Source organism: Arvicanthis niloticus, chromosome 28 (assembly GCF_011762505.2).
Source record: "Arvicanthis niloticus isolate mArvNil1 chromosome 28, mArvNil1.pat.X, whole genome shotgun sequence".
Taxonomy (NCBI): Eukaryota; Metazoa; Chordata; class Mammalia; order Rodentia; family Muridae; genus Arvicanthis; species Arvicanthis niloticus.
This window is the reverse complement of record NC_133436.1, coordinates 22,653,772-22,680,213: the sequence shown is the minus strand read 5'-3', so window position 1 is coordinate 22,680,213 and position 26,442 is coordinate 22,653,772. Positions and strand designations below refer to the sequence as shown.

The following is a 26,442-nucleotide window of genomic DNA, read 5'->3' as shown; positions in this document are numbered from 1 at the left end:
ATTAATCATGTCTTGCCATGATAGCCAAATTCAGTAATACGCAGATTCAATGCAAGGTCTTTGTGCTAACTTTGCTTCTGTCCTGGGGCTGCTGTCTGCTCGTCTCAGACTGATCCCCTCCCTCCATTCCATACCATATATTCATGCTTCCATTCTCTTCCGACTGTTACATGTGATGCTTCCTAATAGTAAAATGGGATTCCTTTCTTTCTTTCCCTATAATCCCCACCCGACTGTTTCTTCAGCATTTAATTAGCTTTACACTTTTCTTATGTGTTTTCTCTATTGGATGAGGGACCGTTACTTCCCTGTCCCTACACACAGCCATTTACATATTTACAGCTCTCCCTTCCACAAAGACTCAGGTCCTAGAGGACAGAAGTTAGGGGTAACTCCAGTTTGTGTCCCTCGCCCTGTGCCAGGGTCATGGTGACTGTTCAGTATGCCCTGTTGAAAGATGGTTGGGGCATAGGATGCTACTTTATTGACTTATACGCACAACTGATATACAGCCAACAGAGCAGCTGTAGCTTGACTGCAAATTCTTCTTTTAAAAAGAGTTCTTCCCTCAAATGGGGGAGGGGCGGGTTTGCACAAAAATCCTGCTTCTGGTGATGTCACTGAGCAGAATTTGTAATAAAGTTTGCTGCAGGTCTAACTCAACATCTTCTCTCTCCTTTCTCTGAAACAGTGGATTCCTATTTTTTGGTGAGTATGAAGACACTAGGATCTGGCAGATAGATAGATAGATAGATAGATAGATAGATAGATAGATAGATAGATAGATAGATAGATGGATGGATGGATGGATGGATGGATGGATGGATGGATGGATGGATAGACAGACAGACAGACAGACAGACGGATGGATGGACGGATGGATGGACGGACGGACAGATAGATGGATGGATGGATGGATGTTTTATGAAATCACCAAAAAGTCCAGTTAATGGAGGTGCTGACTCTCAGGGAGAAGGAAAGGACCCCCAAGACACCTTTTTTTTTTAATCTTCTTGCTTTTGACCTGGATTTTAGGTTTGATGACTAGAGTCTGTGCAGCTAATGTGGACTATAAAGTGACTGAGACATAAGAACCATGAGAAAAACAAATATTTTTGCCTTCGGTGGGCTTGTCTTGTGTTCCTGACATGCATACTTCCTTATATGAAGCATAAATAAGCTAACACTGTAAAACAATGTTAGCCCCCCCTCCCCTTTTTTTCACTGTAAAGACCAGATACTAAGTGCTTCAAGATTCTCGGGCCACACAGTCTCTGTCCTGACAGAGAAAGAACAGTCACAAATGATGCAGAAATGAAAGCATGATTGCAGGAATCAAATTTTAATTAAAAAGCAGTTATCATTTGGTGATCTCATCTCTAAGGTCCTGTGGCCTTGAGTCTTTCTGATGGATACGTAGCCTTCTCCAACTCTGATGAATAAGTGTCATTTGTTGAGCTGAAGCTTGGTTTAAAAATAGGAAGAGTGTCAGTTTTCTTGTTGCTTTCCCCACTTCAGTAGACTCCTCCTTTTACCCATTCTATCCAGAGTTCTGATATGTCTGCTTTCAAGCTCTTTGATTATGAACACCAGTGGAATCAGGCCTAGGGCGTTTCTGGGTTTCTCTGAGTTGCATTGTGTTCCTGGAGGATTCCTGCAGGATATAAATGGAGAAGTCATCAGATGTGTGCAGAGGGAGAATGGAGGACAAAGGCAAGTCCTGTGGGGACTGAATGGCGAGCACCGTGCTGAGAGGCCCTAAAACCTGTTTGAATGATGTGACAAAACTTTCAGTGGACAGGATGCTCCCTTATTACTCTCTTCTCTGTTACCAGGGAGACGGTACAAGCTGAATTGATGTTTAGCAGCAGGGCAAGATCTGCTCTTGGAGATTCTTTTCAGCAAAGACTTTTTCTGATGTTGTCAGGATACCTTCGGTTCTCTGGTTTGGCTCATCTGCGAAATCATAACAGGAGAACAGAGCAGGAATAGCAAATGCAGGCTGACAGGTGGAGAGGACTCCACCCTGGGTTGCAGGAGGACTCAGCTGAGGTTTGCTAACAGTGATCAGGGCTTCCCTACCTATGTCATCTTCAGGTACAAGGGAACAGATGAGAGGAAGTGGCCACTACTAATATGGACTCAAGCAACATGTGAGCCAGAAAGAACCACAGTGGAGAGAGCCTCTAATGAGGTTCATCATTTTACAGATGGCTTTCTCGTAATGAAAGTAGCTCATACAGGGTCAGAAGACTCATTAGTGATAAAGCCACTATAGCAGCCACCAGTGGCTTGTCACTAGGCAATGCTACACACATTGGATTGAAATGCTTTTATACTTGTTATTAATTATATATATTTTTCCTAACACAATGCTTGAAATGGTTTGTTAGTGGGATACTTGCTTGGCTCGAGCTGTAGAACTTCTAGCTATTGTGTTGGCAGTCCTTAGGGAGTTTAAGCCTTCAGACTTCATTACATCCTATATTCCCAGTTTTCTGGTTGTTATTTCAATGATGCCCAGAGTCAGAGTCAGTGTCTACTGCCTGCAGTTAAGAACAATGGTTGATAAAGAAATTCCCAGGGAAGGGGATATAGGGAAATAGACTCCCAGGGAAACAGAGAATCTGGAGTTGGTGGTGTAGATTAGGTTGAATGCAGAGATGTAATTCTGGCGGCATGCAATATTTAGTAGTGAACCACCTGGTTAAGTACAGCCAGCGTCACCTGGTATCAACTGGCCATACATGGCCAGAAGTTGGATGACAACTGCCACTGAAAACACAGAGCGCTGTTAGGAAGACCAAACTCAATTCCATCTGTGCTTGGTTTAAGACAAAAGAGAAGGAATCCAGGCCCAGTGCTGTTTAAGGAAGACTTTAAAAATGTGACCTTGAAACAAAGCATAAACAACCAAACTATCCAACCTCAAACAACCCCAGGATGTTTTCTCAAGTGGGTGTCTGGGTTCTAGTCTCATTTGACCTGGGTTAACAGAACCAAGTCAGCTGCTCTAGGTACTTGGGTGGGGAGGATTCAGGATACTGGAAATGCCCACAGTGTGCCCTTCCCCCACAATGAACACCCCCACTTGCTCTCAGACTTGGCAACCTCTCCCACCTTGGGCCCCCTTTTTCTCTCTTTCTCATCAACTGCAAAAGAAAGCAGTTACCCCATCTTGGTAGAGATAGATGCCAGAGTATCAACTTGTTTTTCAGTTGCTAACAGAGTGACTTTAGCCTATTACAAGGTACTTTTGCTGTGTTAGCCGATGCTTGAGCCCTCTCCAGCCAGTTGGTCTGGGCCCTTTGTAGGTCTATTTTGTTATTTACTTTCAGTATGAATCATTTTTAGGTGTTGCTTTAGTGCATTTACAGAGGAACCCTTGTTTATGTGAGACTCGGAAGACCTCCGTAAGCAGGGGACAGACAGTAAATCTCTAATTTGGAATCTTTCTAAATCCCCATTTAAAATAAACCAGTTATTGAATTAACAAATCATTACTATTAACCAGATGCTAAAGAAATATAACAAAAGCAATTTTCCATAAAGCGTTCCCAAGTGTATTTGAAGTTTCCTTATCTCTAACTTCTTCCTCCTCATTCAGCTGCTGTGTATTTTCAGTATCTTCTCATTTTTTATTATTAGTATTTATAAGGCACATTATAAGAAAACAAAGAAAAAGAAAACATTGCCTACTACTCTATCACTGTGGCCATTTTGCTCTGAATCCTTCTGGATTCTTCCACTTGCTTTTGCGGCTAAGCATTGTGTTAAATTTACTGCGGCTGACTGGCTTTTTAAATTTAGCTCATCACGTGCACCTTACTCTCCCCAGGCTTCCACAGATTCCTTTCCTCTTGTTGAATGATATTCCAGAGATACAAGCCCTAAATTGTAAATATCGGTTATTAAATTATAGAATTCTTACTATATTGAGCTCCTGATATAAAAGCCTCTTTCATTGAATAGAATTTTAAAAAATTAGAATTTACCTGTTCTAAAATTGATATTTTAAAGATCTTTATGTATGGAACTGCTCACATACATTTGACTATTTGAGGTATGTTCCCCAAAGTGGAATTGCTATCCTCATAGTCTGATCATATTTATAGTTAAATGTTATAACCCAACATAGCAAACTATGTTCCGGCAGGGCTATGCTGATCCATAACCCCTCTGCCCTGCACGAAGCTGTATTTGCCACACAGCTACCCTAGGATGGAGGAAGCACAGCTTGCTTCAGCCTCCACCTTTTCTAATGTGTACGGTGCTAGCTACATATCCTTGTTTGTGAATTCACTGTTCTTTAGAAGCTCAAATGAACGGCATAGAGCAAGAGTGTAGTAATGTGGGTGTTCTGTGGGAGTTTGCTTTTCAGTGTAGTGGTTGGATACTTGGGAATGTCTTTATTCTCCCTTGAAAAGAACCTGTTAGCCTTTCTGAGAGTAACTTGAACGTGAAAATATACCTGCTTTGTTAGCTGCTAGGATCAAGTCACCAAAATGAGAATAAATCAATAAGTATAGGCAGCTACGCTTGAACACACGGTAGAGTACATTTTAAGATGTCAGTATTCATTTCTGTGATCCAAAACACAGCGAAATGTATTTCCACCGTTCCTACCATTCTTTTCAGATAGGAGAGTTGTTACCATGTGACCCAAACCTCCCTTACTTCCCTAATGCAAGTGTGTGACATATGCCTTTTCAAATCTTTGCAGAATTCATTATCTCTCTAAACCTGCTTCTAATGTTTTAAGAAGAGTTGTGTTAAATTTATTACTGGTAATTGGCTTTTTAAATCTAGCTTATCATATGCATTTGCGACATCTCTTAAGTGTTTCCACGGATTTTTCCCCTATGGTTGTACAATATTCCAAAGAGTATGAGTATTAAGTTGTAAATATGAATTATTAAATGATAGAATCAGCTAAGCTTGAGTTTAAACAGAGTATCCATTATTTCTGTATTCTAAAGTTAGTGGCTCCTGTTGGGAGGACCCTGATTCAGCCCTACATTTGAAAATCATGTCTGTTCTTGCACTTGTACAACTGGTGCTTTCTTACCTCAGCTTCGGTAGATATCGCCCTCAACATTTTCACCTTTACTTGCTCCTCAAGTGGGAAGAAAAGCAAGTCAACATATTTGTAATCTGCTTGTAAATTACTCTTATTCCTTCAAATATTGCAGAGACTGTAACTGAAATATCGCCTGATTCCAAGAAGAGGAAGCCACTCTGAGAACTGCAAGCCACTGGAAGCAAGTCTTCCATTTGTTATGAAAACTCACAGAAGAGAAGTGGGCTTCTGAGCATATCAGAACTCAGATACATACTTCTGTGAAAGGCAATGCACACTGATCAACCCAAAGTCCAGCGGAAGTTCCCTGTCCATCACTATCAGAATAGACATGTCACAAAGCACGTGCAGAAAGTCCTAAAACCGAGTTAGGAGGCATGCTAGTTTCAGGTCACTTCTGGTTAATTAATGACCTTAGGTAAGCTTGTGGGTCAAGCAGTGACTCCCAGTTATTGGGCGTGTGTGTGTGTGTGTGTGTGTGTGTGTGTGTGTGTGTGTTTTCAGCACAACTCAGTGTTCCAATGAAAAATAAAACATAAACTAGATATCTTTAGAACTCACTTGAAATATGAGCCCAAGGCCTGGAGTCCTGCCTTCCTCATCTCCCCTAACCTTCTGTTCCTCAGGACTTCTAAGGCTCCTCCAAGAAACCTTCAAACCTCTAGTCATGACATGAAAATTGAAATTCCCCCCAGACCAACTTTTTTTGTCCAGGTCTACCATATGCAAGCTCTGCTTGTTAATGTCCAGTTGTGCCGGGTTGTGTTGAACAGGTGGGATAAACCAAGTGGCATGAAGCCCCCTTCTCATGTAGCAGTGTCTGGGTGTGGGCGTCACAGGTTGAAAGAGTAATGGCTTGTGTCTGGGTTTACTTTACAGGGGACATTAATAAATCATGAAAGCTTTGAAAAATATGAATAATGACTCAATGGTTCCTCCTACAGAGGACTTCCTTTGTACCGTAAGCTATGCTGTCAATCATTCTCTCTTGCCCCCTTTCCTTTAACTGTTGCCACCAGCTGTGTCTTGAAATACTCCTTTCCACTCAGGACATGCCAGGGCAGCAGGGGCAGTGAATTATGGTCGCCAGAAATCTATTGCTCGGCACCAGAGTGTCTCAAAGCTGGCCTTTATCTTACAGGTTTTCATTTATATACATCTTCTGAGAGATATTGTTTCATCTGCTTCTCAGCATTAACTGCTGTGGATGAATTTAATTCAGTCATCACATTTGCATATTTTCTGAATCCCTCTGCACACTCTGAAGTGTGGATCCCTGAGAAGCAGAGATCTTAGCTGTCTCCACCATCAGCTGGCGTCTTGAAAAATGCCAAACCCATGATGGGTGCTTTATAAGCACCTGAAGAATGAATTGGCAAACTGAAGAGTTAGTTATTATCATCCCTATGGTGCAGGTAAAGAAAGTGAGACGTATAGAGGTTACCTGGCAACCCAAAATCACATCAGCAGTAAAGGTAAGAATCTGGATTAAAAGTCATGTTTGACTTAAGAACAGACCTTGGCTGCCATTTGGCCACCCATGCAACCATTCTCAACTCTCACTGATGCCCATATCCACCTGGTGGGACATGAGGAGAGTGCTAGCATGTTTTCCATGCCATCCCCTGGTCACTCTTGGTGTTATGGGCCCTCTCTTTGGCCAGCTGTCAAGCATGTCCCCTAACTGCACACACTCACTGTTGGATACTTCTCATTTTTCCAGGGTTCTTTTGTGTCTTGAGCCAATGTTTACAATGACCCATCTCTAATTCAGTCCTTGCTGTGGGAGACCTTTCCTGGGTGATTGCGATGCACAATGTCAACTCACCCACATTGGGAACCCGCAACAGACCAGACTCAAAATTCTACTAGCATCCAACTTAGTGAGCCAATTAGTTTTTATTGGTTCACCTATAGAGGCGTATAGGTGAGGGACTGCTGACAGAGACAGGGATGGCTCAAATGCCAGGGCCTTATAGAAGTGCATTATTGAAAAGCCCACCCCAACTTGGCTGAGCACATCCCTAGCTGTCTGCATCCCTAGAGCTCTCTGCATGACTGGCAGGCAGCTTGACAGATTGACAAAGCCACTCTCCCACACCTTCTGGTCATTCTCCTCCCCAACAGTCATAAACTGCTTCTGTAACAGTCCAACTGGCCCTGGTGAAGCCTGTAAGCTTCAGCCTTCCTAGACATGCTGAGTTTGTTTACATCTGGGGTTTGTTTCCTCAGCCTCCCTGCAACCTCCCTGGAGGGAGTGTTTCAATTCCCAGGCAATTGCTTTGTGGCTCTCACCCCATCTTATCCCTCTGTAACAAGGCAGTGGATTCTTTCTAGCTACCAAATTGGAGAAGAGAAGCATTCTAGGAGGGCCAAATGGATCTAGTATCCCTTGTAGTAATACTCCTACATATGTTTCCTGTTGCTCCCTATATATGTTTCGTGTGCCAGCCAATTTTCTGGTGCTATAACTGAATCTCATAGAGCAAATAATTTATAAAGAAGAGAAGTTTATTAAGCTCATGCCTGTGGAAGCTGACAAGGTCCAAACCCATGGCAGTGGCTTGGCAGAGAGCATCACATGGCAAGACAGAGCAAGAATAATGGGCTTGGTCTCTGTTCTTCTCATCACTAATACTGTCTGAAGGTCTGCTTTTGTTAGATTTTTGTTGCTACGATCAAACACTGACGAAAAGCAACTAGAGAAGGAAGGGGGTCATTTCAGAATACAACTGAGTCACCAACAGGGGTTAGGGCAAGAACTCAAGCAGAGGCCAAAGTAGACACCCTGGAGAAAGTGTTTACTGGCTTGTTCCTTGCTTCACTTAAAGCAACTTTTCTTGTACTGTCCAGACCCACCTTCCTCCAGATAGTACTACCCATAATAGGCTGGGTTCTCTTCCACCAATTAGCAATCAAGAGACCCCAGGCATGCCCACAGGCCAATCTGATAAAGGCAGTTCCTCAACCGAAGTTCCCCCTTCCCAAAAGGGTTAAAGTTGACAGCCAAGATTACCCATCACAGGCAATCCAAAACCTCTAGTCATTTACAGGGCTCCAGCTCAATGGGCCTGATCTACTCCCAGTTTTCCTTCAGTGACTTCAGTGCTGAAGACACATAAAACCCATACCATTTCCCTAGGTAATTTCTTGACAAAAATGTAAATTTCATTACAATTAGGACTCTATTTCTATACTTCTCAGCCACATAGTGCGAGAAGGCCTGAATTATCACAGTAGAAGATACATTAGGAAATGCTTAGACAGGAAAAAAAGGACTCTCAAGAACTCCCCTCTATGAACTCCCTCAGCATTTACAACCAAGTGGGTTAGTAATTAGCAGGAAATGTGCTGGGTAAACTATAGCTATACAATTGGTAGAATTTGGGTTTCATTTTTAAAACCAAATCATTACTCTGTTAAAATTCATTTATTTAGAGTGTGTGTGTGTGTGTGTGTGTGTGTGTGTGTGTTGTACATGCAGGTGAGCACTGATGCATATGTATGTGTGGGGGTGCTTGTGTACATCATATGTATTTGTGTATATGTTCATGCATGTGAAGGTCAGAGGACAACTTGTGGGATTTTGTTCTTTCCTTCTGCCATGCATCCCATACCCCAGGGATAAAACTCAGGTTGCCAGGCTTAGTTGCAGGCACCTTTACCTGCTGAGACACCTCAAGGACCCAATTCACCATTATTCTTATCTCAGAGAACTGATGAGCTATGGTTAGAAAATTGCTGTTCTCGGGTCAAGAGCATCTCGGTTTTCTTGCAGTTCCAATTCTGTAACCATCTGGTGTTTTGGTAAATGGCGATGACCTTCCCTGGGACCTAGTTGTGTCGATTGTCAAACCACATGGGTTGTTACAATTTTCTTCCAATTTGAAACTTGCTGCTCCTGGGTTATTCATCTGAGAACAATGCCCACATAGAATCCTCCTGACAGAAAAGTATTCCGTCTCTCCTTTTTTCCCTTCACTGCCAAAGTGTAATGAAGAGTCAGTGTGGAAAAAATATATTCTGCTGTGAAAAGGTCCATTCAGCCTTTTCTTAATAGATCAAGTGGTTGGTATTTCTGCTGGCTCCCGAAGGCCATTACAAATCACAGTCTGGAGAAAGCTGCAAAGCAGCGCCCAGCCTTCCTGCTGAATTTGGATACATCTTTAGGTTTTGCTCTGCAGCTCATCCTTAACAACTGACCAAATATTTACTTTGCTCAGGACAGAAAGGGGTAACATTTTCCAAAATATTAAACTAGATTGGATTCAGAACACAGACAATGAGGCAAAAAGTTGGACCTCTCTCAAAAGTCATGCCGTTGAATCATTTTCCAGAGTGCCATGAGAAACCCAGCCTTGTGCTTCATTGTCGTTCTACAGACGGCAGCAGCCAGCCCGCCTAACACACAGCCTACAGTGTAAGCCACTGGCTCTGGGAGTGAGGTGCCTGAACCAAGAGCATTGGCGTTTCCTGGTCCCTGGTTAGAGACAGATGTTCTTAAGGTTCGTCCCTGACCAAGTGCATCAGAAGGCGCTAAGATGTGACCCAGGCATTTAGGATGCTGTCATGAGCATCTGGCAATTAGGTCTGGGTTTGAGAACCTTTGACTGACAGGTGCTTAATATCTTTCAGCTTAAAGTATGAAGCAATGACAAGATTTGAAATTCAAGTCCTTGTAAAGAAGGCACCTTTTTCTAAAGTAAAGGAGTTTTAAATCTGAGAGTCTTGTTATTTATTCATCTATTGGTTTCCCTGAAACTAAACTACAAGACCTGGGCTAGCCTTGAACTCACAGCCATCTTCCTTTGCTTCCTAGGTGCTGGATGGCAGACGTGAAGCACCATATCCAGCCTGGGTATTGCTTTTTAAATGCTTCCCCTACTTTGTTCCTCTGTTTTCAGGTTCCTTTCCCTCCCCCTTCAGAGTTCATGGCAACATCATCTGAGAAACATTGTCCAAGCCTGAACAATGAAAACACTGCCCTTTGTCTTGCCACACCTGGAAGATGCTAGTGACGTTGATAAAAACTCATTGTATTTTTTAACTTTGATTCTGTGTCTCCTATGATGAAAAAGAGAACAAGAATTGAGTGAATGTGGCTTAGAATATTCTAGGCTATTAATAAGGTTTCTCTGTAACAAAATAACTATCTTAAAGAAATTATAATTTTCTTTTCAATTAAATTATCAGAAAATATTCTAATTGTGATTTTTTTAAAGAAATGAGCTACTAGCTATACAAGATGATGCAACAGATAAAGGCATTGGCCACCCAGCTTGCTGAGCTGAGTTCAGTCCCCAGAACCCATGTGAAAGGAGAGAACCAGCTCCCTCAAGTTGTCCTCTGGTCACATGCTCTGTCTGTGGCATGCATGCTGGCATCACATGCACACACACATTCACTAAATAAATAAATGTAAAAATTATCTTCAAAGCATGCTACTGCTGTGCACCATAATGCGTACGTGTAATTTTAGAATGTCAGAGATTGAGGCAGGAGGATCCTGGGGAATTAGAGCTGGAGACACAGTGAAATTTTGTCCAAAAAGTAAATAACTAAAAGAGATAGGCCATCATTTCAGTACATGTGTTATTTTTGTCTCAAAGTGCAGATCATTTCCAAGAGAAATATAAGCTCATTCTCATAGACACATCTTCCTGCCCTTCCCCAGTGTCTCCTGCTTGTCCTTTACTGTGTTATGTGCGCTCGGCTGCTGCAGGAATCAGAGCCATGTCCTTTGACCTGTGGCCCATGTGTGGTGACATCATTTGACCCCCAGGGTTTCAGATCCTACGCGTGTTCATATAGAAAGCTCACACAACTCTCCCAAGAGTATGACTTCACTCCTGAGCAGCATCCAGTGTCTCCAACTGCTGCAGTGGCCTTCCAGAGCCCTAGAGACCACACATGAAACCTTCCCCCCACCTGTGCTCCTCTTGATGTGTGTACTTGCTACAGGTCACAACCAACCACCTAAGTAGACACTGATAGAAAGTCCCTAGGTTTAGGGAGAACATAGTTTTGGGTTCGAATTTACACAGCAACCACTTACCAGTCACACACCATTATATAACTCACCTATCAGAGCCTCAGTTTCTCGATGTGTCACCTTGTGTATCATTTTGTAGGGAAAAAAAGAGGGAATGTGTGTTATAAAATATGAATGTGTAAGACTGAGTATAGCCCAGCGGCAGAGCACTTGCCTGGCATGCCACTTTCAATTCACAATACTGTAATTAATTAACTGGGTCTTTTAATATATTATCAAAACCAGAACACGTTGAGGCTGAAAGTGACAATTATTGGTAATTATCTCATGGCCAAAACAAGACATAAATCTGAACTTTGAAAAGTTAAGCAGAGATTTTCATCCCACGTATATTGCTGTGATACGTGCAAGTCCTTGGTAAAAATTCCTTCCTTTTCCTTCCTCCCTGCTCTGATGAAGTTTGTTCAGTGTTTTCTGATTCTTCTGAGTCACTCTTCCTGACCCTGCCTTGTTTCCTCAATGCCCATTCCTTAGATGGCAGTAGTGTGTTCCCATCTGGCGCCTTGCGTTCTCTATCGCCCCCCCACTTAATGTTTCTATGCATTGTTGCCAAATTAATCTCCTGAGGTTATATCTCTTAATGTATCTTCTGCCTCGAGACCCCGTAATAATTCTTATGGCCCACTCCAAACAGTTGGAACTTCCCAAGATGACACTTCAGTACCTTCCTTGGGATTCTGAAATTTATTCAGCTCAATTCCAAGGACTGTCCTTTCTATCATGTTCTTGTCAAATGCAACCATTTTCTACCCACCTTGTCTTCTCTATGTTTTTGCCTAGATGTCGACCCTGGTGCATGGAGCCTTCCCCCCTGCCTCTTGTTGAATACCATCTTTCTTCATGCAGAAGTGTGATTTTTCCAGTCTCCCTTTATCTTCATGTTTTTCTAGTAGTGTTTCCCTCCTTGCTAAGCACTGATGCTCTCTCCCTTATAGGTAACCAGGCTTATGGCTTCCATATCATATGAAAAGGGGTATGAGGCAGCCAATGTATGGGTCTTGTGTCTCTTAGACTGAAATAATTCTGGCATACTAGAAAGGTTTGTTGACTAAACAAGCACACTGAATGAATGAATGAATGAATGCTACTTTTGTTCTTACCAGGAATGGAATACTGTCATTGCCTTCCCAAGTAAAGAGCTTCCTAAAGAATATGACAAGAATTTTTCTTATTCTGCTGCTTTTAAAATACAACATTAAAAATAAGTAAAAATAAAAGGCTAAAACTATTAATCACTGGGGCTGCAAAGATGGTTCAGGAGTAAAGAGGGCGGCAGAACCTAGCTTGGTTTCAAGCATCACATCAGGATGCTCAAAACCTCCTGTAAGTAGATCTGAGAGGCCTTCAGCCTCCAATGGCACCAATGCCCACACACATACAGAGTTAAAAAGGTAATTTAAAAAAGTCAAAAAAACCCTCTGTTAGCGAAGATTTAAAATTATTAGTTCAGTGAGAGTAAAGTTTCTAAAACTACGTATGATTCTTAACTCTCTAGATTGTTATTAGACTTGTTTTCTTCAAAGTAAAAACTATTTGATAATAGAATGGTTCGGCTAGTCAACCTGGCAAATTCTGCATATGCATGTAGTGAAAATCAGGCCTTTGGGGGCTGGAGAGATGGCTTACTGGTTAAGAGCACTGCCTGCTCTTCCAAAGGTCCTGAGTTCAGTTCCATTAATCACGTGGTGGCTCACAACCATCTGTAACAGGACCAGATGTCCTCTTCTGGTGCCTCTGAAGATAGCAACAGTGTATTCATACATAAAATAAACAAATAAATTTTTAAAAATCTTTTAAAAAAAAGAAACTCTGGCTTTTCTTATAGATCAGTATGTGCAGTATTCTTAGAACTGGTGTTGAACTGGAAAGATGGCTGAGAAGGTGAGGGTTCTTGGGGCTCAAGCCTGATGACATGAGTTAGTTTGTAGGAACCCATATAAAGGTGGAAGTAGAGAATGGACTCCACAGTGTTATCCTGTGATGTCTATACATACTCCATGGCACATGTGCCCTCCCTCATCACGCACGCGCACACACACACACACACACACACACACACACACACTTATAATAATCAATACAATTTTTGAGAGTTTATCTCCATGATTACTGACCCAACCTTCAATGTATGATGCCAATTAACATGGCCCAAGGGCTGTGGAAGAGCCCAGCTGGGAAAGTACTTGCCTTGTAAGTATCCAGTCCTCAAAATCCACGGGAAAATAGAAGGTAGAGAGGCGTATATTTCTAATCTCAGCTCTCAGGAGACAGAGACAAGAAAGACTCCTTGGGGCTTACTTATCAGTCAGCCTAACCTACTTGCTAATAATTCCAGACCTGTGAGAGACATTTTCTGAAAAATAAGGGTAGATGGTACCTTAATAATGAGACCCTGCAGTTTTCCTCTGAAATTCCACATGAATGCACACAGTGCACAAGCACTTATTCACATCTAAGAGCACATATGCACATGAAAATAGTTACACGTGGACACTCGTGCATACACATGTATGCATGAAGATCATCCTGTTTCTTTTTTAGCCTATTAGATTTTCTAACTGTATTATATTCAATAAAACAAATTGGGCTTTGGCTTTCAGGGAGAACATCTGTGGTTAAGAAACTATATTTTTAAAGATTTGTTTTTATTTATGTATATGTGTGTGAATATATGCCGCATGCATTTGTATACTCATAGAGGCAAGAAGAGGACATCAGACCCTCTATAGCTAGAGTTAGTTACCCATGGCAACCAAACTCCGGTCCTCAAGTACATCAGCAAGCACTCTAAGCTGCTGAGCCATCTCTCCAGTTCCCCTTGTCCCCCCCAAAAAAACTTTAATTCTGTACATTGAAAAGAAAACATTTTCTACACAGGTGAAAAGAGACAGGTTGGAATTGCTGGTAAATCCAAGTAACTCTGCTGAGAGGAATCTCGTTATTATTTTCTGAGTTTTCATGTTTCAACATTTACCTACGTGTTTGACTTAGGCACATGCCCTGGTAGTCTGGCCTGTTGAGTCTTCCTTCAAAAGGACAGTTCTAGATTCCCCTAACTATTTCATTTATATCTGTCCTTTTCTTGTACTAAATCAGTGTTAGGATACTTTTTTTTCACTGTTGTGTATGTTTTTAAATCACTTTTATCTCCGCGTGGGTTTCTGGAATCAACAAATATAAGTAGGTTTACTTTAATTCACTTTTCAATGCTTGATCCTCTGGATTAGCACACGTTGTATTAAATATTTAATCTCATTTGGGGGTTTCTACCCCACCTTGGTTTATTCAGTTCCCAGATAAAAGACACACAGCTTTTATGTTTGCAATAAGCCTTCAATGCACTAGAGCTGGCAAGATGTCTACCCTCCAAGCTATTAGGTCTATTCCGTATCAATAACTGTGAGTTATAACTTGCCAGGTCCCAGCTGGGCTGCTCTTAGCTCCAATTGGCCAGTCCTCATGGCCCTGTTTTCATGATTCAGTTACCTACCCCATGGTGTCTCTCCTCTCTCCAGCTTCTACTCTCCCTTTCCTCTCCTCGTGGCCTCCCTTCCCTCCCACACCCACCCTTCTCGCACCGCCCACTGATGAGTATCTTATCTCCATACTGAACCTCCTTTTCTGGAGAAAGGTAATTCACTGTCTAACGTGAATCATTGAGTTGGTATTCTTAATAAAGATAAAGCATAGCAAGAACTCCGGGGGCAAGAATTTTTACCTCCACACAGTCCATCAGCCTATCAGTGAGTGTTCAGTCGGTGCTGGGTGCTCATGGGGTGCCAGGGGAGATCTGAAGATACAGTGGGAAGCTGGTAAATGTGACATGGGCCATGCAATGTAGCACTTAGTGTACAGGAGCCGCCATGGCTGCACCAATGCCCCACCCCAAGCTCCTTCTTTACCCTCATGTTGCCCAGATGATATCAGGAGGAAGTTGTAATATATATATATATATATATATAATTCATTCTGTAGTCTGGGACTTAGGAGAATGTGACCTTTGATCTAAGAGACTATAAAATTGAGAGAAACAAAAGCAGAGGAGTAAATAAACAAAATACCAATACCAAACAGGCTCTCACAGAACCTAAAAGAACACAGTAAAAGCAGGCGGGGGTCATGGTCAGGATGAGTATTTATGTCTTTGGGTTAAAATCTTTGCCCGTAGAGAAGCCACATAAATGCTTCAGGATTCTTTCAGCAAACACAGGCTTACGTGGCTGCCTTGGGGTGACGACAGTTTGTAAGTTCTTACAGTCCTGGGGCCCTAGACTTGCTGGAAGGACTTGGGGGCCACAGAGCAGGAATTCCTATGAACCCCTTCACAACACCTCCAATAGACATTCTCCGCCAGTTTCTATGGCATTTTCTTACAAAGAGAAGTATAGCTTGTTGGAAGATGTAGGAAAATATACTGTATTAATTAATTTTTATCTTCGTATTTTAAACTTAATGTTTTAAGTCTCACTGGACCATAGAAATGAATGTCAATGCTACATTTCACTTAAAATTGTTAAGAATATGCATGTTCGTGCGTGTGTGTGCATGTGTGTGTGCATGCTTCCTTATTTGTACACTCATGACATGCATGCAGGTATCCTCAAAGGCCAGGAGAGGAAGTCAGAGCCACTGCAACTATGGGTAGAGGTGGTTTGATCTACCTGATATGTGCATCAGGAACCTAGCCCCAGTCCTCTGGAACAGCAGAGGACCAGCAGGTGTTCTTAGCTGCTGAGCCATCTCTACAGCCCAGTGATGCCACTTGCGATTGTATGTGTCAACTGGGCTGGCTACCATGGCAATGTGGACTCATCATTCACATTTAGCAGATAATACCATCCTTGCAGTCTACTTTCCTCATAAAATGACAAGGTCAGTGTCATTAGTTTTTTCTTAATCTTTTAATAATAATGTTATCATTTAAATGATTCTGGTATTAGACTTCATCCTCCATGGCTATAGTCTGGAAGGATGTTGCGGGCATATTTATAAAATAGCACTTATGTACAGCCTTCGGCTTTCCTACGGCTTCATCGATCGATTAAAGATCATATGTAATAGTACATCAGACGCTAAAGGATATTTCTTGATCTCAGTTCTTATTTAAAGTTCATTAAAAATAACATTCTAAGTTCAGAAATGTTTTCTTAATGTAAGTCATTAGTTACAACATCTCTCCCCATTGTTCTTTCATTTTTGCCACGAGACTAGCAAGCAGTGCCTACAACGCTTCTCAGTTTCAGATGATGTCACCTTTGTGTTTAAAGTCCTCCCATAGATCCCGGTGTCTATAGCTGCCCAGTGGATGGGATGGCTATTTCTAGGTATATATAAAATGACACCAGCAGCACAGCATAGATGTTTATTTAATATATATTAGGAAAATTAGAAATGTGTATTAAAGTTTAACTATAATATATAAGAGAATGTCATATATATGACATTCAGAAATATAAATGCAAGATACGCTATCCAAAAGTACAGAGGGATGGTTAAAATTAAATATATAGATTTTTCAGCATCGTGTAAATATTCTGATTTATTTGGTAGGTGTTGTGATTTGAAAGTAAAGTGATGAGCTCCTGTGTTTGAACACTTGGTCCTCAACTGGTGCTGTGGTTGGGCAAACCATAGAGCCTTCGGTAAGTGGAGCTTTGCTGGAGGAAGGCTATCACTGGCTACTGCCTTGAGGTTTTATATCCTGGACCCACACACTGTTTTCTCTCTGATTTCTGAATACTGATGTAAGCTAGTGTCATGCTCTGTCACCATGCCCTTCCCACCATGTGAAAGAAAGAAAGAAAGAGAGAGAGAGAGAGAGAGAGAGAGAGAGAGAGAGAGAGAAAGAAAGAAAGAAAGAAAAAGAAAACCTTTCTCCTATGGGTAACTTTTAGCAGAGATACTTCATAGTCCTTATTTTGTTGGAGCTTCCAAATCTGGTCTGTATTTTACACTGATTTTTCTTGTCCTGTTTGTCTAAACATTGCCCTAATGCTCAGTGGCTCACATGTGTCTGGTTCCTGCTGGATTTGGCAACACGGATATCGATGACTGAATGTTGAATAAATCATGGGTCTTTGATAGGCCTGTGACACAGGTTGTATGTGGACAGTAGTAAGAGATCCAGGGGGGGGGAAGAGAGAGAGAGAGAGAGAGAGAGAGAGAGAGAGAGAGAGAGAGAGAGAGAGAAAGAGAGAGAGAGAGAGAGAGAGAGAGAGAGAGAGAGAGAGAGAGAGAGAGAGAGAGAGAGAGAGAGAGAGAGAGAGAGAGAGAGAGAGAGAGAGAGAATTCAGACTGTGAGACCATAGATGACAAGACAGCAAAGTTTCAGTGTACCCATGAAGACACTCCAGAGCCTTTGATGCTGTCGAAACACTTCATATAGTTATAATTTGAGGATATGAGAAATTTTTCTGGCATTGAAACAAATTGAGGAGACATGGTGCGAAATGCCGCCTCTCAATGTGTTGTGTTTCTGTTTAATAGGACTGTTTTTATAAACCTTACTCATAGGCCCTTTCATAAACCCTTCTGTGCTTTGTCCTCATACTCTCTTAGAATTTAGACAAGCCACACAGTGCAGACATCTCTTTTTTTTTCAGTGTTTTCTGAATCTAAATCATACTCCAGGTTTTAATAATGATCAAGAGTACGGTGGGGAGTCACTGGGTATGGACACCCTTAGGCACAGGCCAGATGGGACCTGGCTCATATTTCCTAGGCAGACAGTCATCCATGAAGTCTCTTAGCACAGGCAGGGTAGCATCACCAAGCCCATGCATCAGGCAGGCTGTCCTATAAATGGGAACTGCATGGACATCCTCATCTGCCAATATGCTAGCTAATAATGCCATTCCTTTGTGATAAAATTGCCTTAGCATCCTTTTGCAAAATGGAAGCTGTCTTCAGTAAGACTTGCACTTGTTGAGCACAACCTGTTAATTTGAGTTGTCTGTCCCTGTTCTCTTACTCCCAGAGATAAGCTTCCTGCGTTTCCTTCTCAGGATTGCCTACTTTGCAGGGTTTTTCCTTATGTTTTCAAGTCTGCCTTTCTGCTGTTTTCCCTCTTAATACCCCTTGTGTTCCACACTTTCTCATCAAGATGCTCCACAGCGATGCACATTTGTGTGTAGGGTGTAGAGGAGATGAGTTGGAAAGTGGTGTTCTTGCAGTGCCATGTTGCTCGTTTTCTTCCCTCGGTAATGTGTGCTGCCTGTGCTAGTCTCCCTAAACGTCAGGGTGGGAGCAACAAGGGTCACTGGTGGCCTCCATTCTGTGCCCCATCCTTGTGATCTCTTGGAATTTAGACAAGTCACACAGAGCACAGTGTAGATGACAGGCAGAGTTTATGAAGGAACAATGCGAGACTCTCACAAATGTGAGGCTGGGCATGGCCAACGGAGGCATTCCAGAGGGAAACACTCACAGGCTGAGAGCGAGCAACAGACAGGGGAACCATTTGTCCAGCCTACATTTCAAAGTAGGCTTTAATACTATTTCCTAACATTTTGACAACAGCTTTTGTCTAGTCATTGTTTCTGAGGGTGAGCTTAGGCCCATTGGGAAAGAGCAAATGAATGGCTTTGATATTTGGCAGAAAACCTCTTCTTGGATAATAATCTAGGGTCTTCTTAGAAGCTTGGCATGCCATCTTCACACAGGTCCAGTCTGTGAATAGGACTCCTTCTTTTAAACAGTAGTCAGAGTCTGTTCTAGTTCCTGACGGTATAGGATGCTAATTATGATGAAGGGGGTACATCCTCAGTAACCTTCAAATATGCTAGCTACCTATCTACGAAGCCTGCAAGCTCAGAGGCTGGGGCGGAGTATGGTATTTTTCTCTTTAGTAAAACAGTGCTCTGCGCACTATTTATGGACACCTGGGGTCTGAGCTCTCCAGGCACCTCCCAACTCTGTCCTGATAGCGCAGAGAGTGACTGAAGTGGGAGATAGCTCTCATAACCATCTGCCTGCCCGCCTAGTCATTTTTTATCACTATAAGCTTATAACTTAAACCTAAAAGTTTTAAATCTTAAATAATTTATTTTTTCTTTTTTATTGGATATTTTATTTATTTACATTTCAGATGCTATCCCTTTTCCTTATTTCCCCTCCCTAGAAAACTTCTATCTCATCGCCCCCTCCTCCTTTTTACTTTTATTTCATTCAAAGCCAAGTCCTGAGATGAAAAAACCTTGGGTGATTGCTCTGTGTTATTCACCTCAAAGAATAGCGAAGGAAGGGTGAGAGCATCACTGTGCTGCTCCAGGGGAGACCTGTTATCCGTCTCTATATGTTACTGAGGGGGGGGGATTGCAGTGTTAAGAGGGTCTTTGTTTTTTTTATTTTTATTTTTATTTTTATTTTTATTTTTATTTTTATTTTTATTTTTATTTTTATTTTTAAAACACAATCAGTAGTTTCAGTTACTTTGGGAAGGCAGCTCCAGGCTTTTTGACTTCTGTCCATGGTGCTTGAGGAGCATCCAGCTGAAGACCCTCGGAGATAAAAATCTGCCCGTCTGGATGGGAAGAACATTATCACTATAGAGTGGGAAGGCTTGGGCCTCATTTTTTCACATTGTTAAATAAAAGGTGTGATGAGCCTTTTCCAAGGGACAGATTTCCTTCTCTTCATTGGAGGCACTCAAAAAAATAAAAACAATGTTCGTGCTGGAAAACTTCGAAGGTGAGCCTGTCGCTTCTGTGGGTTGCCTTCTTTCAAAGAGAGATTACTTAGGGTGAATGGTGATATGCCCATGGGTACCCCTAAAGGTGTCTCTGAAAGAAAAGAGAGAATCCCACAGACATTCCTCCACATGGCTTCGAGCATCAAAGCCTTTCAAGAGCTGTTTCAAAAGAGAAGACGCTACTACTTGGGCTCTGACAGAGACCTGCTGTCTTTAGGAGGAAAATGAAGTTTTTAACTGCTAGATAAATAAATAGTAATGGGAGTAAAGTGCATCCAGCCGGGCTTCCTTGGTCCTTCTTCTCCCTTTTTCCGTCCCCTCCAACCCTCCCTTCTCCTCCAATCCTGTCCCCCCAATCCTTTCCTCCAATCTCTTCTCCTCTCTTCCTCTCCCCTTCCCTTTTCGCTCCTACCCCCTTTTCTTCTCTTCCACTCCCCTCTCTTCCAATCCTTTCCCTTCCCCTCCTTTCCCTTCCATTCTTGTCTCCTCCCTTCCCCTTCTCTTCTTTCTAGAATCTCAATCTCAACACCATTGATGAGTGGAAAAGAAATATCTCAGATTTAATTTCGAGAGCGGCTTTTTGAGTGTGGTGGTGAATATTCTGTAACATAATATGAACAAAACCTAGTTAGGAGATGAAAATAGGCATGCTCACTTAAACGGGAGGTAAAATGAAGGTGCCTTTGCTTTAAAATAAGTAATCAATCAATCAATGAATCAATCAATCAATCCTGGGCCAACAGGGTGTGTTGAGGGATGTAGCTTCTCTACATCTGTGTTGTGTTGTCTGTCCATCCCCATTCCTAAGACTCCTGCTTACTTCTACAGATGGTATGTTAGTCTGCCAACTAACGTGAGTGATCTGCAGTGTGTCTGACCAGTCTTATCCCCTTTCAAAGGTGAAGGCACAGAGAGAGAGGTCGTTGTTCCCTTGGATTTTACAGAAAGCAGACCAGCAGGAAGGAGTACCCCCAGTTTGTGGCAGTTATCCTTGAGGGTGGAGCTTTACCCAGAAACAGGAGTAATCAGTAGTCTCCTGAGAACTGCACAGGGGCTTCTTTAGAGCACCTCATAGTGCTGGAACTGAGAGGATGGTCAAGAAGCCAGAACCTAGGCCAGTACTGCACATTTCCCAGGTCTCTTTGAACCTGAAACCCAAGTTAACACCCAGAAAACAGAATCAGGGTCACTTTATCTATTCATCTCTCTTCTCTGCTTTTGACCTCACTGGTTTACTCAGTGTGTTGGGAGGGGTGGGCAAGTATAATATGTTGGGGCTCACCAGACCCTCAGCTTTTGCCCTAAAAAATTGGCTTGCAAGATGATAAAATGAATTGTAGTTTGATAATCTTAGCATAATGTACTTCCCTTGTGGAGGACAACAAGCCCAAACTGTTAACACATAGACTTGCTGTGTGCATGTGTGCATCCATTCTCTCTCTCTTATCTATCTGTTATTGAGGGCCCACTACAAAGAACATGTGCTCCCAATCCATAATTCAAAGATGGCAGTATATGAGCAGCTGAAGCACTGGTGCCAAAATTGGGTTCAGGAGCATCTACCTGCAAGGAGCCATTCTCTGGTGGAGATCTGGTGGAGATCTCATAGCCATCCTCAGACAGAATGCTATGAGAACTTCTGGGCAACTTTCCCCCTAAATAAAATTTAACATTTCTTTTCTTCACTATGGGTCTTTGGGAGGTCGTGTGTTAGAGATATGTTTCTGTCATGATGGAAGAAGGAAACAAGTCTGAAATTTGTATAGATAAATACAAATTTATTTATATTTATTGTATGATAAAATGAATTGTATTTATTTGTACAGTTGTATTTGTATTACAAATACAACTGTACAAATAAATACAACTGTGTGCTTTATTTCATAGAGAGAGTAATGGCAAAGAAATTTTGTGAGAAATGTGCATGTCTGTGGGGTTGGAACCCTGGCATGAGAAAGGACATTCCTGCCAATAAGCTACAAGGGAAAACAGTACCCTTTCCTGCTAAATGCCTTCCCGGCATGCCACGTTCCCACTCCTCATCTCACTAGTTTCTACTAGGAAACTATCAAACACTAGACTTCTAACTATGGCCCATATTGTAAAGATACATTAATAAAAGAAAAGCTGTATTACAAGTGTATATAAGTTTCCTGTGATACTGGATAAAGTATAAAGAAAAGTAGGGCCCAAGAAACAAATGAACCTGCTCATTTTTTTTAATCCTGTGGATGGCAAATACCACAGAATTATATGACTGCATTTAAAATATAGACGTATAGGAAGTATAGTGAGGCATGTTTGCTCGGGGTCTTTCTTCTGGGAAGCAGGACAGGGTGTTATTCTCTGGTGGAGATCTTACCTTCTCCAAGGGAAGACCAGAAGAGTCTTCCAAGGTTTATGACCAGCCTTAGAGCAAAGACTGGCTATGAGCTGAGGGAGCTTCCTGATCCTTCCATTTTCTTCTGTACCACTGAAGCTGTGTGTCCTTGTCACCTTGTAAGCAATTAGCTCAAAAGAAATTTGTTTTCCCTGTCTTGAACACTTTGGTTCTTTGATCCCATAAGCTTCCGTGGGTTCGAAGGCTTGCCAGTTCTCAGGAGTAGAGCACATACGGCTGGTGTCCCTCCTGGTGACCTTCGCAGCCATCTGGGCCTGGAGCTGCAGCTGTCCAGCTCAGCCCAGCAGGGCAGGGCCTGCTGTGTGCTGATGCCTCATTTGGACTCTATGTCTGTGACTCATGCCATCTGTTGGTAATTTGTCGTTTTTCTGGAGTCAGGATTTTCAGAAGACTCATTCTCTGGCACCCCTAAGTGAGGTGCTCTAACAGCAGGTCTCTGACTTGTCTCCTCATCGGCCTGTGGTCAGGGCCCACTGCTAGTGCTGTGTCCAGCTGCCCTGGATGTAATGATGTTGTCCTTTGCGCTTTAGTTTAGAGAGCATCCCACTGAGTACCTGCCCCCTTGGAAGCCACTTACAGTCTTTGTCGGACTTGTTTGAAGAACAGCCAAGCTGGCAGCCACGAGGCTCCACTTTCACTTTTACAACCTCTACAACAGTAGGCTGGAGTCCTTGTATCATTTGGCCATCTGCTTAACTTGTCCCCTCTTCAAACAGTAAGCAAAATGAGCAAGCAACCCCACCTCCTGCCTAACACTCTCTGAACCACAATTGCTTCCGAGCAACCCCAATGGTTGCTGTCCCTGTACTGAACCATAATTCATTTTCATGTTCTCACTGGGACAATCACCATACCCCTGGAAGGACAGACAGTTATTATCTTTGCTTTTCTATCTAAGGAAATTGGGGCTCCAACCAGTGGAGTAACTTGCTGTAACCATGTGACCAATAAGTGATGCTGCTGAAACTCCACCTCCCTGCCTGGCTCCCAAAGCAAGTTTGACTGTTTGGTACCCTGCTTAGCATTAAGGATACCATGCTTTGAGTTTCAGTGTCTCTAATGAATTCACCTTTTGGGCCTTAAATAGAGCATCATTTATCAGTGAATGAAGCCTACTCACCCATCCACCCAGCTCTGCTATGTGTTGGGTGCACTATGCGGAGCCCTGAGGACACAACAATGAAGAGTCTTGTCTCAGAAACCTTTAACTTGTGAATATGTCTACTCATCCAATCATTCTTTCTACGGGCATGTAGCATCCAAGCCTGAGGTGCTCTCACATAAGGTCACAGTTCTACTTTGGGGGTCTGTCTGGAAACTAAGAATCCAAAGAGCTGGATAGTGGAGCCAGTGTCTGGTATGGTCGTCCTGTCCAAATTATTGACCCTTCATTTCTCTTGTTTTCTCTTGTTATTTAATAAAACTTGTGAGTCACCTGCAGCTCCTTAGCCACTTTCTACTGTACTTCAACTTTGAAGAAAGGGCAGAATGCAGAAGTGTAGAGGAAGAGAAAACACACAAGGCCAGTTTTGGGGAAACCTGCGTCTACCCGAAAAGCTGGCTTGCAAATAGCAGAATGATGGCCAACAGCGTTAAACGTATTTTCTTACACAGAAAGAAGTCAGATAGTATTTTCTAGTCTTATTTCAGTTGCTCTGCTGTTATTTCTTTCTAGTTTTGACTTGCCTTCTTCCTTCATTGATCCTTCATGTGCCCACAGGATGGCCCCTGGTCTTTCATATCTCACTGAGCAGAAAGATCAAAGGAGAGGAGGCTTCCTCCTGCTGTGAGGCTTGCTCTTGGTTTTTGCTTTTGGGAAAGGAGCCATCTCTTCCCAGCTTCTCTTTTTAGCTCTCTGGTTAGAAGCCAGTCAGACACCAAGCGCTAAGTCAATGGTCATCCATCCTTCAGGTTCAGGACGGAGAAGAGCAGGTGGCTACTTAATGGTGTGCCCTAGCTGGGTTTGGGTAGCATGAGTGATAAAAGGACAAGACACATAAACATCCAGAGACCCATTTGTCTGCACACTTGGGAATCCCAAAGGAATGCTAAACTGGAAGCTAGAATATATCCAAGGGACCACTGGTGTCAAAAGAGAGGAGGAGGAACTAGCGAGTGACTGGCTAGCTGTGGCCGCTTGGTCTTTGAATTGCCTACAGGAGGAACGGTGCTGAGTAAGGACACTCCACACATGAATGCTGAGGCAGACAGCCCTGGAGTGAGACTGTCACTGTCTACAAAGACTTGGTTACAAGGGAAAATTACCCATGGAAGAAAAGGGAGACAGGAGGCCAGTGAACACCCACAAGCAGCTAATATTTTTATCTTCAATTCAGACCATTTTAAAGGGTAATGAGAAGGTTCAAACCCTCACCAGGGCGAGGGAAACAAACGTCAGTCATCCAGGTCTTTATGCTTGGATGTACAATGTGGTACAAAGGTGATGGAGGCATGTCAGCTCACGGGCACACATTAAGGTGTTTTTCCAACAGTACCACACGCTGCCGAAGGTGCACATGAAAACACCTCAGAAGGACTGGCTAATCCTTCTCAGAGAGAGGTAGATGGGGCTACAGGAAGAGATGAAGCTGCAGTAAGATTTGAGAATGACCCTTTTCAAAGAAGGGAGGCATTTCTAGATGAAACAGAAGGACAGTCTAATCTGGAGGGACCTCAGAGCAGAATGAAAGAAAATTAGTTTTTTTCCAGCCAGTCTTAATCTTAAAATTTTGTAGGATGCAGAGAACTGTCCTTACAACACTGCTCAGGGTAGTCCATGCTCTCCCGCTACGTTAGGGCAGAAAGCAACTGTGACAAGAGAACTGAATGCCCAGGAAGTCTGCTTGCTGCTGAGCCAATGAGTTTCCTTGCCATAGTGGTGGGTGGGCAGATCCTCAACAAGGCAGGCAGGACTGTGTGTTCACATCCCCATCAATTACCACATGTCCCTCTGTTGAGCACAAATCCTGAACTTGCTCCTTCCCTATGAACCGATGGTGAACTGAATTCTCTTACTTTGCTATTGGTGGTAAAGGAGCATTTGTTTTGATTTGTAGGGCAGTTATTTTTTTTTTAATCTATAGTGTTTTATTTTGTTAATCCTTAATCCAGCTAGGTTTGGTTAAATTTCAATCCATGCCTCTGTAATCTCAGCACTCATTCTCAGTAGGCCAAGGCAGGAGGTTAATATTGAGGCCAAACTGATATTGATATATATATATATATATATATATATATATATATATATATATATATATATATACATAGTTTCAGGCCAGCCTGAGCTACATAGTATGATCCTGTCTCAAAATAAAATCTAAAATCTAACATAAATATTTAAAAATACATTTAAAAGAATTTTTAAAATGAAAACAGCCAAATTACATTCAAGCTCCACATTTTATATCATTAAATTCTTTGAGCAAGTTATCTAAAGAAACTTCTAAGTGCAGTCTTCATTCCTACACTTCTCTTTGAGGCTCTGTAACTATGTCTGGTATCTTGTCTACAGCCCATCCTGTCAGAATCTAATTTGAGGGCTCCCACAGAGAGTCAACTGCTCAGATGGAGACAGCTCACATTCGCGCTGGCTCTCAGCTTATGGAAATATTAGTCAGATTTCTGTAGATGTTTCCTTATGAATGTTGGCCTGATGTCTCAATATGTTCTGCCGTCAGAGAACAGTTAAAACCAAACCTGAAAATACTCAACAACAACAACAACAATAAAAAAATAAAAAAATAAAAAAATAAAAAAACCCACAGCCTCTGTACCTGATCTTGTGCTAGGCACAAGATAAATATTAACTTGAAAGGCTCAAAAAATTACTTGAAGGAGACAGGCTCTGGGCATATTTTAGATTTCAACACAGAAGGTTACTAGGTCCCTGTATGGAAGTGTCGTGTACAAAACTGAAGCACCTTAGAATCCTGTTCAGCCTTTTCACGCCTCAGCCTGTGTCCTCTAATGAAACCAGACTTGATGGTTGGTAGCCTTTGCTCCACATACATGGCCAAATTTGGCCATTTTCATTTGACCACTTCTTGACTGCAGCACGGTGAAGCAAACAGAGAGAACGGACTGGGAGAGCTCATTTTCCATCTAGCCTTGCTATTGCATATCCTGGTTATGACTTTACTCTTTCATTTCATTCTCTCTGTTTACTGAGTAGTTGTTGTGTGTCAGCCACTGGGCTAGGGAACCTGCAAATACCAATTTAC

At 42.3% G+C, this 26,442-nt stretch overlaps 1 protein-coding gene across 9 annotated transcripts in view; it reads left to right on the top strand.

Moving 5' to 3' along the window:
- Window positions 1-26,442, top strand: part of Aig1 (androgen induced 1) — a 215,036-nt gene that overhangs the window by 102,462 nt on the left and 86,132 nt on the right. The window contains exon 4 of one of the 9 annotated variants that reach the window (XM_076926898.1): window positions 9,900-10,282. The exons of 6 other annotated variants lie outside the window; for them this stretch is intronic. In XM_076926898.1, the coding sequence (XP_076783013.1) occupies window positions 9,900-10,028 (129 nt within the window). In that variant the 3' untranslated portion in view covers window positions 10,029-10,282. Of the gene's footprint in view, window positions 1-5,192; window positions 5,547-9,899; window positions 10,283-26,442 lie in introns of those variants that run through there. 2 more of the 9 variants (XM_076926899.1, XM_076926900.1) reach the window with 2 other exon arrangements.